General features: G+C 42.5%; 1 protein-coding gene across 13 annotated transcripts in view; it reads left to right on the top strand.

Annotated features, from left to right (window-relative positions):
• Positions 1-17,721, top strand: part of LOC308104825 (calcium/calmodulin-dependent protein kinase type II subunit gamma) — a 74,071-nt gene that overhangs the window by 49,908 nt on the left and 6,442 nt on the right. For 4 of the 13 annotated variants that reach the window (XM_080455370.1, XM_080455366.1, XM_080455368.1 and 1 more), the window contains 6 exons: positions 1,798-1,842; positions 2,718-2,763; positions 3,076-3,156; positions 8,276-8,431; positions 12,887-12,962; positions 14,669-14,763. In XM_080455370.1, coding sequence (XP_080311496.1) covers positions 1,798-1,842; positions 2,718-2,763; positions 3,076-3,156; positions 8,276-8,431; positions 12,887-12,962; positions 14,669-14,763 — 499 coding nt within the window. Of the gene's footprint in view, positions 1-1,797; positions 1,843-2,717; positions 2,773-3,075; positions 3,157-8,275; positions 8,432-12,886; positions 12,963-14,668; positions 14,764-17,721 lie in introns of all 13 variants that reach the window. The other 9 variants (XM_080455365.1, XM_080455363.1, XM_080455373.1 and 6 more) reach the window with 4 other exon arrangements.

Raw genomic sequence — 17,721 nt, 5'->3', positions numbered from 1 at the left:
TCTCCACTAGTCCCTCCCTAACATTTTAGTCTAGTTTTTATTTGTTGACGAAATTGTCAATATATTTAGTCATAGTTTTAGTCATCATAGCTTAGTTTTTATTTCGCTTTCGTCAGTGAAAAAAGGTAGTCGACGACCATTTTTTGTCATAGTTTTAGTCGACGAAATCAACACTGCAATAGCACTCGACAATGACGCGAGTGTTAGGCCTGCTAACGGTAGCGCCAGCTAGCTGCGTAACGTAAACAGACCGAGCGCAAGCGAGCGCACGTCGCCTCCACCCAGCCAAAGGGAGGACAGTGAAACCAATTAAAACAATGGGGTTGTGATATACAAAATTTGCTGGTGTCGAAGGCATACACCGATCCTTATCCGTTTAGCCTAAATGTCTGACTGTACCTCCACCGCCGTTTACATTTCTGACTAATAAAGTATTCAGTCAATCAATCAATCAATACACATCTTGCACTACATCCATCAGTGTCATAGTGGAAGCCTTATCTCTCCCCGGGTTATCCGCCATTCAGGAGGTGTCGACATTGTAACTTCTCCACCCAGCACAGGCGTGGGTTTTGCTCTTTTTTTTTGTGTGCCCTTAATAGAACTTTTCTTGGCCGCTGTAGGGAAACGGTACTCTATGTTCCATGATCCATTACAAATGCTCTCTGGCTACTTCTTTGAAACCTAAGCTGCTACACGTGCTTCTCGTTTAGCTTGTCTACTCTAGAAAGCGTTGGATTTTTTGCCCTTCAGGAGTACATACTCTTTACTGAAGTTGTAATTCTGTAGAACCTTCGTCGTCGATTCTCGCTCACTCGCTCGTTTTTGGACTCATCTTGAGCCCCCCTACGCAGTTCATCATCCTTTGCTGCTATTTTAACTCGTCTTCACTTAGAATTCCTACCGACTTGCCAGCCTCAAGTCTGCTGTAGGTTGGAAACCATCGCTCTTCACAATCACAGCCCACCTCGGTCCTTCTAACCCTTCTTCAGAAACCCAACCGCCTACTAGCCCGCGCTAACCTGCCTTCCCACGCAGCCACTGAAGTTCCTCCACCGTACTATGAAATCTTCCTCATCTCCCTAACAGCCATTACGCTCTCAGATATATATACTTCATGGGCATGCTTTACTTCAGTGGTTCCCAAACAGTGGGTCGGGACCCATTTGTGGGTCGCAGACCCATTTTTATGGGTTGCGACTCGCAAGTAAATATCCCTTTTTTTTTTTACTTCTTAAAACAAAACATGTTTCAAAAGATTTTCTATTTCTTTTTTTAGTTTTGTTTTTCCCACAATTATTCATGAAAAAAAAATCTAAATTCCATTAAAAAAAAAATCTTTTTTTTTAGAAGTAGTGAAAATAGCAGATCTACAAGCTTGACGCGTTGTGAGCTTGTAGATCGACTATTTTCACTAGTTTGGCTACCGGGAAGACACATTTCTCTTTTGGGTCACGACCAAAAAAGTTTGGGAACCACTGCTTTCCACTGTGTTGTTGTGTTATGTTCAAAAATGCGTTACAGTATCTGTTTTTTAGTTTTCAAGAATGCGTTACAGTATCTGTTTTATAGTGGTATAGTGGTTTGGGTCTCAAAACGTGCCTGTGAGATGTTTTGATAGCAGCTGGGAACAAGATATTCGAATTGTCTAGGTAGTATAATACCTCATGTTTGTATTCTCATCTGTTTTAATATGAGCACCTCCATAAGGAAAACCAGTCTAGTGTTACCAGAAGTGTTGATGTTTTTGAGGATGTTTTGTGGAATAACCTGTTCACTGTTGTTCCCACATCACAGGAATCTCAGAGTACTGTGGTCCACAACCCTCCTGATGGCATCAAGGTGAGACATCTGTTACCCACTTTAACCATTAACCTGTTAAAACCAGGAACGTATCTGTGTAACCACTTATTTTATACTTTATACTTTGCCTATTCTAAAATAGCAGATATACAAGCTCATTGCGCAATGAGCTTGTAGATCTGCTATTTTAGAAAAATCTTGAAAATGTGTGCAAATCGTTGAATTTATAAAAAAAAATTAGCAAAAATTTTAACTCAAATCTTTGCTTCTGGGGGTTCCTGGAACAAAATATTTTGAGATGGGGGTCCGTGGCCAAATACACATAATTCTGGGGGTCCTTGACATGAAAAAGTTTGAGAACCCCTGATATAGAAACATAGTTTTTTTCATAGGATTTAGAAGACATTTGTAGAATGGGCCTCAGGTCTTATTGGTTTAAGACCTGAGTCCGATTCTACAAATGCCTTCTAAATCAGTAGTTCTTAAACTTTTTTATGCCAAGGACCCCCAATTGATATGTATTTGGCCGCGAACCCCCCCCCCCCCCCCCCCCCCCATCTGAAAATGTTTTGTGCCAGTTGCAGTTTAATTGCAGTTTGAAGTGGTTAGCCATCTACTTGAAAAGATGAACAGGCGTTTGGTCTCCTCATCTCAGTACCGTAGAATAACATGCAACAGACACTCAACGCAGATACAGACATAAATAGACAAACACAAAAAGAAGAGTGACATGGCAAGCCTCTTTGGTCCGATGCCAACTTCAGTCTCTGCGTCTCACTCTTCTCTCGCTCTCTCTCTCTCTCTCTCTCTCTCTCTCTCTCTCTCTCTCTCTCTCTCTCTCTCTCTCTCTCTCTCTCTCTCTCTACCCCTCGCCTGTCGTTTCCCGTCTGCGCCTTGCGCCCCGTCCGCCGCAGGGATCAACGGAGAGCAACGCCACCAACGACGAGGAGGAGATGAAAGGTAAGAAAGGTACTCTGTCCTTTTTTGATCTCCTCCTCTTTCTCCCCTGTCTCCTTCTCCCTCCCCCCTCCCTCCCTCTCTCCCTCCTCTAGAGAGGTGTGTGTGTGTGGGTTTGCTAGTAGCGAGCGACTCGCGCGTTGCTAAGGGGGTGGCCGAGATACTGTGTGTGTGTCTCTCTCTCATACGTACACTCTTGACTGTGTGCCTGCGGGGTGCGTGTGTGTGTGTGTGCTGTGCGTGTGACTGCGTATGTGTATCTTGTGTCTGGTTGTGTTTGGTGTGTGTGTGTGTGTGTGCGTGCGTGCGTTCTAGCGGACAGCTCGGTGCTGAGTCAGAGCAGCGCCACAGAGGAGATGCCCCCCCTTCTGCCCTCACCTCAAAGCGCGCCTGCCAGTAAGTTTACTCACGGCAGCCAAAGGCTATACAGTCTCCCCCCCCCCTCCCCTTCCCCTTCCGTCCCCCTCCACTGGCCCAGTGAGGCCCCCCCCACCACCCTACCCCCCCACCCACCCTCACTGTGTTGTTGCAGTCACTGGGCAACACCCCCCCCCCCCCCCCGTCACACACACCACCACCACCACTCCACCTTTTGGTGTCCCTTCCTTCACTTCTTTGGTCCGCCCAGCTTTTGTGTTGCTCTGACCTGTCTGTGTGTGTGTGTGTGTGTGTGTGTGTGTGTGTGTGTGTGTGTGTGTGTGTGTGTACTCCATGGCGATCACTACCAGTAGGGCTGTGCCCCCCCACCCCCCCACACCCACCCCCGTTCCCCCACCACGCCCCCATTTGTCCTGCCTAGTAGGACAACCAGGGCTGGAAGATGCCACTGACTTTGTCCTCCGCTGGCCTCTGTCTCTCTCTCTCTTGCTCCGATGCCTGATTTATGCTTGGCCGCGTGCCCCGCGTTGCAAGCCCCCCGAAAACAGCCGATCTACAAACGCTGTACGACGCGTGGCGGCCGCAGCAGCGTTGTGTGTGAGCTTGTAGATCGGGTGTTAATCCGGCGAGCGGCACGGGCCGCACAACGAAGTGTAAATCACCCTTCGACTGTCTTGTTTGCCTGAACCACCGACTGCTGCAGGAGCCCTGCGCACCACTATATTCTCCTCTTCTCCTCTACTCCCTGTCCGTTCTTCTCTTCTCTTCTCCGCTACTCCCCTGTTCATTCTCCTCCTCTCCTCTACTCCCTGTCCGTTCTTCTCTTCTCCTATCCTCTCCTCCTCTGTTCATTCTTCTCCTCTCCTCTACTCCCTGTCCGTTCTTCTCTTCTCCTCTCCTCTACTCCTCTGTTCATTCTTCTCCTCTCCTCTACTCCCTGTCCGTTCTTCTCTTCTCCTCTCCGCTACTCCCCTGTTCATTCTTCTCTCCTCTACTCCCTGTCCGTTCTTCTCTTCTCCTATCCTCTCCTCCTCTGTTCATTCTTCTCTCCTCTACTCCCTGTCCGTTCTTCTCTTCTCCTATCCTCTCCTCCTCTGTTCATTCTTCTCTCCTCTACTCCCTGTCCGTTCTTCTCTTCTCCTATCCTCTCCTCCTCTGTTCATTCTTCTCTCCTCTACTCCCTGTCCGTTCTTCTCTTCTCTTCTCATCTCCGCTACTCCCCTGTTCATTCCTCTCCGCTACTCCCCATGTTCATTCTTCTTCTCCTCTCCCCCTCTGTTCATTCTTCTCCTCTCCTCCCCATGTTCATTCTTCTCCTCCTCTCCTCTCCCATTCATTCCTCTACTCTTCCTTCTATTCTTATCCTTTCTCTGTTCTTTTTTTCCTCTTTCTCGTTTCTCGTTTCTCATCGCTTTCTTTTTTTGTCTCTCTCTCCTTGTCCTTGTTTCTCCTCTCCTCGCTCTCTTTACTGGGCTAACCCTTTATTTATGCTCGGTTGCACTCCGGTGTCACGCCATGAAAACAGCCGATCTACAAACGCATCGCAAGCTTTTGTAGATCTGCCAGTTTTTTGGTGCGCGACACCGACGCGCAACCAAAGTATAAATGGGGCTTGCTGAACACACCTGCACAGAAGGATGGTTTCACCTCACCTCCCTCTCTCTCTCTCTCCCTTCACAGCTGGTTTTAGCTGATCGTCTTCTTCATCCTCTGTTCGTCTTCTCTTCTTTCATGCCCTCCCGCATCTTATGTCCCCTCTCTCTCTCTCTCTCTCTGTCTCTCTCTCTATTTCTCTCTCACAATCCCTCTCTCCTTTCAAACACTGCTTTCCCACAGGCCTGCTGTGAGCCAATAACAAAATAAAAACAGCTTTTGCTCCAGTCTCTCTCTTGCACACATCTTTTATATTTGTCAGTTAAAAAACAAAAACAAAAACAAATCTGTGACAATGAGCTATTGGGTGTTCACTCGGTTCTATTAGAACATTATAGAACCAGAGGAGAACGGAGCGGAAAAAAAAGAAAAGAAAAAAAAACGCCGGGACACGGATGAGTGTATTAAAAATGACAGATGCATGGTGGGGGGGGGGATACATCACATGCCGTGACGCCATCAAACTCATGCTCACCTTGCCCCCAGCCCTCATAGTGTGGACGTGCTGCTGTCTCCCATGTTGTCCAGATGCATGTCTGTCTAAAAAAAACAGGGTTGGGATTTTTTTTTAGGGTTTTTAAAATGATTCCGGTTCTTTTAACGATTCCCTCTTAACTCTTTGACTGCCCCGGACGGGAATTCCCGTCCGATGGCTCTATGGCTATCATGGCCAATGACGGAATGACGAAAATATGAAAAAAAATATATTATTATTTATTTTTTTTGAATTTTTCTGAATTTCTTTGGTCTTTTTTTTTTTTGGTTTATCTCAAAGGAACTAGGAGATAACGCTATCCCAAAAATTGCTGCTCCATTCACTTCAATGTTAAAAAACAAACGGAGGAAAAATGCACCTTTTTCCTGGCACTGGGACGACACAGTCTGAAATAAGTCTGGCAGTGAAAGAGTTAACGGTCTGATTCCTTTAACGGGGTTTTCAACCCTTTTCATGTCAAGGTCCATTATTTTTCGGCATTTGAGCCACGGAACCACCATTTGTTGAGATTTAGACTCTCGGACCCAATACTATTTTGTTATCGTTGGATACGATTTTGGTCCACAATTCCATGCTGTATTGATGTGGTACAATACGGAGAGATAACAGGCAAACGTTGATCAAAATAACAATTATTTAATTAAGTAATGCAGATGTTTAACAATAATTGAACTCTTTGCGAGCGTGAAATGAAACGGGTCCCTTTGGTTTCATTTTACGCTCTCAAGAGTTAAAGATCTATAAGGGTCCATTTGGTTACCGGCTCTCCATCATTTAGCTGGGGACCACCTGGAACCCCCTCAAGGACCACTGGTGGTCCCCGGACCACTGGTTGAGAACCACTCCTTTAAAGATTAATATTTATTAAAAAAATATATCAATATATATATTTTGATAAACAAAATTCAATCATACAGTACATACAGCACTGCATCAATGTATACATATTGTAGTGGTTCTCAAAATAATCTTTGGCTTCAGCACCTTTTTCGGTCCATTTTAAGATGTTTGTTTAAAGTACAGAAATAAACTAAACTAAAGTGAGGTCAAGGGACCCTCTGGACCAGATGGACCCTTACAGGTCCGTATCGTAACACTGAGAGTGTACATATGGTGGTCCTTGAAATGAAATAGTTTGAGAACCAGCGGTGTTGTTATTGTACGTTATTGTAGAGCAAACGTGAAGTCCTCCACATACCAGCTCTGACAGTGTGATGAAAAACCCATTCCGGTTCCTCAATGTTAGATCCGGTTTCATCCGGTTCCGTATCCCAACCCTAGTCAAAACCCTACTGGAACTTTTGTTTGTTTTTAGGGCTGCAACTATCAATTAACTTCTCGGCTATTAATCTATGAATTACTTTTTTGATTAATCGAATAATTCAGAAGCTTATTGTTTGTTTTTTGTTGGGATAATTGAATGGAATTGACTAAATCGATTTTAATCTGATTAAGGTTTTAAATTAGCCGATCTACTATGCAACGTGTTATGAGCTTGTAGATCGTTTTTTTTTTTTTTTTTTTTTATAAAATCGATTATCAAAATGTATTTGATTTTTGTTTTTATTAAGAAAATACATTAGTTCAATTAATGGTTGCAGCCCTAGTGTGTGAGTGTGTGTATGTGTGTTTGTCTGAGTCTCTTGTCTTGTTCACTGTGAGATTTCTGTGTACTAACCCTGCGGCTGCCATGTCTGTTCTTGTTCAGTGTTCTAACTTCTGCTGTTTGTCTTGGTGTAAGCATGTTCCGTGGTGGAGTCGCCGATCCGTCCGTCTGTGTGTGTGTGTGTGTGTGTGTTTGGAAGTGTTTGTGTACACTAACTACATTATGTCTGCATGTGTGCATGTGTGAGAGTCTGACTGACGGAGCACGTCTTTTGTGTGTGTGTGTGTGTGTGTGTGTGTGCACGCTCGTTGGAGTGTGTTTGTGTGCGTGTACATGTTACGCGCGTGTCTCAGGGGCTTGGCGTACTTCGTTGTGCGCCGGTGTCGTGCATCAAAAATAGGCGAGCTAGTACACCATTTCCCAAACAGTGGGTCAGGAGGAACCCATGTGTGGGTCGCGGACCAATTGTTATGGCTCGTGAGAATTGTTTTTATTTTTTGTTTACTACTTTTTATTTCAAAAGATTTTCAAAAAAAATCACAATTAAATAAATAAATAATTAAAAACGCAACAATCAAAAATAATTCCATAAAACAAAATGTAAAGAAAATCCATTAATTAATTGGAGAAGAATAGTGAAAATAGCGGATCTTGTAGATCCGCTATTTTCACTAGTTTGCATCGCAGGGAGACAACAAATTTCAATTTTGGTTCTCGAGCTAAATAGTTTGGGAACCACTGATCTAGTACAAGCTCACAACACTCAACGTTGTGAGCTTGTAGATCGGCTATGTTCGGCACGAACGACACCAGCCGCGCAACTAAGTATAAATCCAGCTGAAGGGAGAGTGTGTTGGTGTGTGTGTGTGCACGTTTGTGGCATGATGACGTGTGTGTGTAGGGGCTGTCACGATTATGACATTTTATCTGACCATTAATTGTCGCTCAAATAATTGCGATACATTTTATTGCATTTCTGTCGTTGAACATTGAAACGTTATGAATACAAAAATACATTTGTATTTGGCTTTTTAGGCTTTGTAAACAAAAGAAAAATAACTTGCATAATTTGATAAAGAAATAAAAAAACATGAATACTGGAAATAGCCGATCTACAAGCTCAAAACGCGTCTCGATGTGACGCGTTTTGAGCTTGTAGATCTGCCATTATTTTTATTTTTTTTTATGTTTGAAAATATATGAACATTTTTCAACATGGTAATGAATGATTATGCAAACAAATAATGGCGATTATCTCAAATAATTAGGTGATTATGTAATAACTGTGACAGGCCTAGTTGTGTGTACATCTGTCTTGTGTGTGTGTGAATGTGTGCGTGCGTGCGTGTGCATGTGTTGACCGTGCCTACTGTTTGTTCCAGCTGTTCCGCCGCATGACGTAAAGCGCATGGCATGGAACAGCACGGGCGACAATGGCTCCGCCCCCGAGTCGGAGCTCGCCCAGTCCACCCCTCCTCCTCCTCCCATCGCTCCACTAGGGGGCAGCAGCGTCCGCACTATAAGCAACACTCAGCAGAGTAAGCAAAACCAAACCAACACCAGTCTGAAGTCGACACCACCTAGTGGTGGGCCGCGCACACAGCAGCGCATCACGTTGATTAAAAAGCAGTGTTTCTCAAACGTTTTCATGTCAAGGACCCCTAAATTGATGTGTACTCTGGTCACGGACCCCCCCCCATCTGAAAATGTTTCGTGCCAGCGACACCTCCAGAAGAGATGTGTGTAAAAAATATATATATATATCGGAATAATGCAACATTATTCAATACTTTCAAGATTTTTTAAAAATGTATTTCACAAATAGCATATTTACAAGCTCTGCGAGCTTTTAAAATGTTATGCTTTTTTTTAAAATAGCTAACGTATGGGGATAAAGTGGTTCTAATTGATGCTGATACCAACGTCTGGGGATAAAGTGGTTAAAATGATGCTGATGCTGTATTAACACTTTTTTACTGGGAACCCCCCCAAACCCCACTTTAAGAACCACTGACCCACATAACATGCGTAGCTGTCGGGCAGAAACCTTATGTCTCCCGTGTTTCGCATTATGTTTCTTTCATAAATTATACTTTGTCATACAGCAGTGTTAGCAAAAGTAGCTTTGGTTTTTTAACGTATGGTGATGATGCAATCAACGTCAGTTGGAACCAAATGTGAAATTGTTTTTACTGGCAGTATCCTTTTAACCTGCGTTTCCACATTCAAAGCCTTCCATCTCCCAAAAGTCAAGTGTTCTCAAGAGTGAATTTAAGTGGTTTCATATTCTGTTCACAGCAAATGAGAGACGGTAAAACCTTATTGATCTCCACAGTCATGTTTTATAAATTAGACAAGACATCGTTACGTACGTTGCATGCACTGACGCATTGTAATGCACAAAAAGGCAAGCAAAAAATCTCTAAAGATGTGTGAAGTAAATGCCATTAAGGATACGTATGCAATTTATCAGTACTGTATAAAACACATGTGTAACATTTTAATTGTTAGCAGCATAGGCTGGTTCTACAAAGGTGACTGACCATTAACCACAGCCTATATATTGTCTGTTTTTAAAACATTAAAAAGTGAAAATGGAGATAAGATGTTTCTCCCCGACGGTAACTATACGACAAGGCGTGTTTTGTAGTTTGGCTATTTTCACCTATAATAATGTGCCTATAATACATATAATAATGTGCGTATAATACATATATTAATGACATATCAGGGTTAAAGTGGTTAAAGGAAGGGGACAGTTTGGGTCCGTTGAGGTGGTTTTGAGCATTTTTAGATCATGTTAAAATACCAGCACAGTAAAGTATACTCTGCCATTTCTTTACTTGATGTGCCGCAAATAGACTTGTTCCCGAAGCTCATCCAAAGAATCAACCAAAGCCTCAGGAAACGGCTAATCATCACAAGGCCGCAAAAACAAATTCATTTAGTGTTGTGGTGTCTGAAAAGAGTACCGCTAAATCAGCACTTTTCTTTCTCCAGAGCAAAATTATCTTGTAGCGTTTGCAATAAAAACGTCCAACTCTGTCAAAACTGGTTAATTGGGAGCGTCCAAGTCCTTCGCCGATGGAAACGTTTGAGCTCCAACCACGGGACAGAAAGCAGCTAGATTATTTGTGACGAACAATTGCTGTCGTCTGTCTTCATAGGCTTCAAAACTTTTCCGTTGTCTCATCAAACGCAAGACCTGTTTCTAAACTGTATAACACCATTTCTATTTGGCCTCGTTACCCTGAGATTTCTTTTTATTATCCACCAAATGGCACACAGTGTTCTTTTGATGTCTTTCTTTATTGACGAGCATGTCACTTGGAATTGGGTGGCACAGCTTCTCATTAGCAGAACATATAATTAAACCCCCACTGGTCAGCAAACCTGACTTCTACTTGAACCACTTGAACCCTATATTATACATCATCATACAATGGTGATGCGCAGGGAGTATAGTCTATCTACAAGCTCAACTCGTCGCATTGCAAAGTGTTGACTCAACACCTCTAAAAATAAGAATATTGATCTACAAGTTATTAGTATTCTTTCGCCTAGAATGACGTTTAGGTCACAATGTCACTACTGCACATGTGCACATCTTTTACTTCTTGATAGAAAATGAAAACTAGCAAGGTTTTTTTCATGACTAATCTGGAAGAAAAAACGTACAGTTCATCTGATAAATAGCATATCATTATTCAATGAATTCTTGGTAACTGGTCTTGCGTGCACATTTCTGCGTTGACAAAGCTGTCATTATATAGAACAACCCTCTAAAATCACCGTACTCATTGCTAGAGCGCTCAATTATTTCCAAATGGAGCTATTTAAGTTCACATATAATGCACGTCATCTACATATCTGGTAAAGGATTAACAAATGCTTTTTTATATTGTAATACTGTAATACTGTAAAACTGAAATATTGGAATGTCAGTTTCTTCCTCTATCGTTCAGCCCTAAATAATATACCCACATTATGGACAGTAGGTTGAACGTGGCTAATGGTCAGTGCGGTCACCTTGCCATTGGTAGGACCCAGCATGTGCTGTTGCAACGCTAATCTTCTGTACATGTGTGGTTATACTGTACCAATGCACTTCAATGTGAAGGAGACATTATTACACATTAATGCAAGTGGTTCTCAAAAATGTTCATGTCAAGGACCCCCAAATTAATATGTATTTGGCCGTGGACCCCCCATCTGAAAAGGTTTCGTTACAGGGACCCACAGGATGTATGTAAAAAGAAATCACAATTATTCAAAATCAAGATTAAAAAAAAAAAACGTTCAAAAATAGCGGATGCACGTACAAGCTTGCATGAGCTTGTAGATCTGCTATCTTTGAATAACCAACAAAATAAATGGATAAAGTGGTTAAAATGATTGTGATGCTGTATTAATACATTTAGCTCGGGACCCCCTGGACACCCCCCCACTCCGCCCCAAGGACCACTTTGAGAACCATTGCATTAATGCATCGTTCACTTTAGGGCTGGGTGAAATGGACAAGATCAAATATCTATGTTTTGGACTAAATACCTCGATACCAATAGTGTGGGGATGACTATACTGAGAGGATGACTATTGGTGGTTTCGCCAAATATTTACAGAATGAACATCTTGTGACATGAAATAGTCATCAATTCTGCCTCTATAATAAAAAATTAATTGGGTAAAGACAGATAATAGAACAGCTAGAACAGTCAGGTAAGTTCAGTTCACTTTGGACAAAGTTTTTTTTAATAAAAACTGTAAAGCACTATTTTCTGATAGTGATCATTGCTATATATTGCTATAGAGTGTCTGTTCACTAACGGGGGTCTCTCCTTTCATCAGCTTAACATTTTAAGTGTTCCATTTCCATTTCTGTCTGCCCCATTTCTTTGTGTCATCACTTCCAGTTTCACTTGCTTATCCTGTATCCTGTATGAGTTCTCTCTGCTGATTGGATATCCGCATTCTGCATTTTCTGTTAATTAAAGAGCTGGAGAGACAGGTTACTGAACAATCACTATATACTGTAGCAATGATTACTATCACAATATAGAGCTGTTTAACACTTATTTTAACAAAGAAATGTCACTTACCCTATTGCACTTTTTTAAAACCAAGAAAGGACGTGCCGGCACGATATTAACCATATTTAAAATCCCAGATGATATCTAGTTTCATATCACAATATCGATGCAAGGCGTTGCGAACTCGTACATTTTCCACTATTTTACGTACAACAAAGCATATTGCTGCTGTCGGGCAGAAACCTTGAATCTCCATGTTCAAAATTTTTTGAGGGACCGTTTTTTTGTGAATTAACGCAAGAGTACAAGTGTGTCACGTAAAGTAGTGAAAATAGCAGATCTACAAGGTCACAACACTATTTAAAAATGTTTTTTTTTAAATAATAAAAAAGGAATGTTTTTTGGACGTACAAGGTTACCACCGGACGGCATAGGGATACATAAGGTTTTAACCCATTAAGACCCGAGGCTTATAAATGTCTTGAAAGATTTGAGTTTAAAATGTTTGCTTTAAAAAAATATATATATATATATTCAAAGATTTCCACAAATTCTCACGATTTAAAAAAAATAGCAGATCTACAAGCTTGTAGCTTGTTTATCTGCTATTTTTGAATAGTATAAAAATAGTATAAAATAATGGTGGTTAAACCTAAAATGACACTGATGATGCTTTCACCGGTTTTACTGGGTTAAGTGGCGTGTAAGCATGGAAGGTGAGAGAGGCAGGACGTGACGGTAACGCTGAGTCACCGCAGGTCAGCACTGAGGATGAGGTGAATGACACACAGCTATTTATGGACAGGAGGAAAGGATAGGAGAGACTGTTGAGAGAAACACCACCTGCTTCATCATCCTCTCATGTTTACCACCCCTGTATCTTTCCCTCCTTCCCCTCCTCTTTCTCTCTCTCTCTCTCTCAACCTCTGTGTCTCTCTCTCTTTCTCTCTCTCGTCCCTCTAGCTCGTAAACAAGAGATCATCAAGATAACGGAGCAACTTATTGAGGCTGTCAACAATGGAGACTTTGAGGCCTACACGTGAGTTTACAACAAGTTCCAACTTTCCCCCGTCATGCCACTGGAGTCGTGTCTCATTCAGACTCGGGGTCTTTGGTGGTTTGAACCAAAGATGGTTAGGATCAGTGTTGCCATGTCCGCTTATTATAAGCGACTTTCTGTAAAGTCGCTTGTAAATATTGCCGGTTACGTTCTTTACCAGCTTGTGAAAGCAAGCTGGTCTATATTCAGTCACTGCGCTAGTCGTGACTTTTTCCTCATTGGCTGTCCTTTAAGCCAATGGGGACTCCGCAATGCCTTCCCATACTCTGAACGGGCGCAAGGGTGCCGTCACTGACTGAATCTGTCAGTGCAACACGTTCACCTGATCGTCCTCTCAGGCTTTGGCATCACATCACATCTGCCTCAATAATCTAAACATGTTTTGTCTGGTTGATGAATGGCCCAGTTTACCGACAGCACCCCTCCCCCATCTGACAACGTTGTCAGCGGTCTGTCCCCGTACTAGATTTGTGTTGTTTGAATGTTTCAAAAATCATCCAAATATTCCACATTTTATTTCACGATATTTTTTTAAAATAGCAGATCTACAAGCTCACAACACGTTGTGAGCTTGTAGATCGGCTATTTTCAAAATAGCCAGTGTATATAGGTTCAAAGTGCTCATTTTGGGCTGGCAACACTGGTTAGGATGAAACCACAACGCTGCCACTTTGATTTGATGAACCGTTATCTGTGTCCCGTGGGGTCTGGGAGACCAGAGGCAGGATGTGAGGCTCTTTAATTACAATGGAGAAAGTGACCATGAGCACAGATTATGACCGACATTCACTAAAGTAAATGTTAGAGCCTAACCGATGCCAGCATTTTGAGTGCTATCCCGGCTATTTGTTTTATTAGCTTAAACTATTGAACATTTTCACCAAGAATGACATGCCCAAAGTATAGGGACTGAAAGGATGAAACTAATTAAAAATTGTGCCACATTAGTTTCATTAACTACCGATGTTGACAAAAACCTCCAATAATGACCGATATATCGGTCGGGCTCGAGTAAATATTGGACCCATTCTCTGCAAACCGCATAACTTTCTGAACAGATCTGACATTGAAATGGTCGTCTTCAAATTGGGAGGATGTTCTCTTTGTTTTTCGAGACCTGTCTGTGTCAGCAACACACTCAGGAGATCTAGCAACGCCGAAGGAGAGAAAGCACCGGAAGAGAGGATGATATTGATTGATTGATGATACCTATCTTATCGATCGCATTGTGCTCGTCTATCAATCAACAAATCAGATCGAAGAGAGATGTCAACTAGATGTAAATGAATGCGGAAATCTGACGTGACGTTGCACTAAGCTCTCGTTCTTAAAAACGACTTGCCGAAACAATATCGGCTCAGTATGGATGCATTAGATCTCTGATCTCGTTCTACATTAAATATTTGGTTGAAAATAGCCGATCGACAAGCACACAACACAAGTTTTCCCCAGAATATGGATGCTGGGGTTTTAAGTGGTTAAAGGGGTCTTTGGTTGAACACTTGAATATAATGTTGAATACTCACTGACCTCTCCTTTTCCCTCTGCCTTTTCACCCTCTACTTGCTTCCTCTCTCACTTCCTTCCCTCCCTCCCTCTACCCCTCCCTTCTCCTCCGCTGTTCCTTCCCTTTCCCCCCCACTTCCTCTCTGCTCTCTATCGCCCTCTGTCGTTTTTTTTTCCAGGAGGATTTGCGATCCCGGGTTGACCTCCTTTGAGCCGGAGGCACTGGGCAACCTGGTGGAAGGAATGGACTTCCACAAGTTCTACTTTGAAAACCGTGAGTTTTCCTACCGCTATGGTTCTAAAACATTTTTTTTTATTCATGTCAAGGAACCCCCATATTGATATATTAGGGTATTATTCTGCCGCAGACCCCCATCTGAAAAGATATTGTGCCAGAGACCGCCAAAAAAGAAGATTTTTGTAAAAAAAAAATCTAAAATAGCAGATCTACAAGCTCACGTGTCATGATGTGACACGTTGTGATCTTGTTAGATGGTAAATTGAATCAGCAATGTATAAAACTTGAAATTCGGGCTGCTACGCGGCCCGAACCTCTAGAGTTCGACACCTACGTGCCACTGCCGATGTGACAGATATGGCCATATGGCCATATCTGTCACATCGGCAGTGGCACGTAACAGACCGCACAGCGCAACTTGCCAATTGTAGTATAGGATAGGGTTAATGTGGTTATACTGATTGTGACGCTGTATTAACTATTTTTGCTGGGGACCCCCTGGAACCCTTTCAAGGGACCCCTGGAGGTCCCCGTACCCCACTTTGAGAACCACTGTCCTGCCCAAAATATATCCCAAGGCGTTAATTACTTTTCTGCATTCACCCAGCTCATGGCTTGCTCAGACGGGCGCTCGGTGCTGCAGAGCTGTTAGGAGTTTAAAGTGTCTTGCTCAGGGACACTTAGGGACACGCAGACGGGCAGAGCCAAGGGTAGAACCGGTGACCTTCTGCCTAGCAGATGGCCTCTCTACCCACTCAGCAGTACATACAGTATGCCCAAAACTCTAGAGACACACTCAGTCTCTGGAGACACACTGTCAGCTTATAACATATTTTCAAATGCTTTCGCCATGCCATCTGTGCAACGGAAACCCTGAAAACATATTCCAATATATTTTTTTAGTATATCGGTATTGTATTGTATTGTCTGTAATGTATACTGATGAATCTACAGGCTCGGCTGTAGATCCTCAAGCTCGTACAGTAGATCGGCTATTTTCTGCAGACTTGGTGTAGAGGGAAAAAGGGAGGGAACCAAGTCTAGACCCCTGGAGGACCCCCGGTCAACAGAGTATGTAGGTTGTAGGGTTTAAAGGAGTAGTTCACCCCCCAAATAATCTATCAATTACACACCCCTGGAAGACTTGAATTCAGGGCAATTGTTTTATTTTTGTCGCATTCCTAAGCCAATAATTTGATGAACAGCGGAGTCTCCGGTAGGACACTCAATTGAGTCTCCTACTGAGCAGCCACCCAGTCATCAAATTATTGGCTTAGGAATGCGACAAAAAGTTAAAGAAAAAATCACCATGAAGTCGAAGCTTCATGGGGTGTGTAATTGATTGAAAATATGATTTTTTTTTGGGTGAACTACTCCTTTTAGTGGCTAAATTTAGGGTAATGAGAAGGGTGGAGATTTCCGTGGACAATAAAAACGTGTGCCTTTTTTGTTCAGTCCATCAAAAGGAAGTCGATGAAAGTCCACTTTAGTTTCCTTTGATGTGCGAGGGACAAATGACTGTGACACACTGTGTGCATGTGGCTGGTCTGCGGTCTGCACGTTCAGTTCAGCTTACAGCAAACACACAGGAATGACAGGTACAGTCAATGCACATGTCGGCCAGCTGCACACACATGTATGCCTGCTGGGTACACACACACAAAAGAATCGTGGGTACAGTCAGTTCTTCTCATACAGTGCAGCTACGCACACACACACACACACACACACACACACACACACACACACACACACACACACACACACACACACACACACACACACACACACACACACACAACAATACAGTGCTGCTTTACAGTCAAACCATGCTCTGTCCACTCCAGTTATAGCATTAGAATCTGGTATCCTTAACCCATTAATACCTGGAACGCATCTGTGTCACTTTAGATTTCTTTGGCTATTAAAAAATAGCAGATATACAAGCTCATAGCGCGGCACCGAGTGCCGCGCTACGAGCTTGTATATCTGCTATTTTTGAAAAATCTTGAAAAAATATTTTTTACATTTCTTTAAAAAAAACTGTTAGGATTTAGATTTTTTTAAAGAATGGCCTCTAACTTAAGTGTAGGACTGGGTACCATGATACTATACCTTTATGGCACCAAACTAACTGCTTCGATACCATCGAGTACTGAAAAATGCCATGTCATTCAGTATAAAATGTTGCTAGCTACAGCCTTAGTGACTGATGGATTGACATCTTTATTGATCATGAAAAAAACATATATCGTCTGTCGGGTGGAAACCTCAACCTGTTACTTTTCAGCATTCAAATAAAAAAAAACATCAGAAGTAGCAGATCCACAAGCTCAAAACGTGGCGCTTCGCGCTGCGTTTCGAGCTTGTGACTCTGCTACTTCTGATTTTTTTGTGTGACGCTCTAGGATGATCAAGTAGAGCGTTAATTTACAAATAAAATACACAACACGTTAGAATATAGAGACAAGAGGTTCCTGCCCGACAGCGACAATATGCAACATAACTTGGCCCACCATAATCAAACGGATAAACACAAAAAAAGGCTGACAGCTTAGCTGGTTTTCCATTGCGGTCGTCATGCGATCCATTGTCTAATTTATACTCCGTAGTAGAACAGTGTTGCGTGCCTTTAAAATAACTGATCTACAGCTAACAACGCATCGGATTGCTAGGCGTTGTTAGCTTGTAAATCTATTCCTTTCCACAAGGCATGCAGGGAAAACACTACGTTATGCCCAGGGCAGAGTGTGTTGTGTTGTAATTGAGAGGCTGGACTACAGCGTCATGCGTCACATTGGTGAGCGCAAAATTATGGCTTCATTTTATACCAATAGCGTGTGGTGCAAATAGTCGCCAAGCACTGACATTTATCTACTGCTGAGCTCAGACAAAATGCCTGTTTGGGGCAGAGGATATATTGCGCTTTGAGCTTCAGGCAATACAACTTGTCAGCCAGTAGTGAGTGGTCTTACCTGACCACAGGATGTACAT

The sequence above is a fragment of the Gymnoscopelus braueri genome (assembly GCF_963280865.1).
Source record: "Gymnoscopelus braueri genome assembly, chromosome: 17".
Classification (NCBI taxonomy): Eukaryota; Metazoa; Chordata; class Actinopteri; order Myctophiformes; family Myctophidae; genus Gymnoscopelus; species Gymnoscopelus braueri.
The sequence above is the reverse complement of the archived record's forward strand: the minus strand, read 5'-3'. Positions and strand labels throughout refer to the sequence as shown.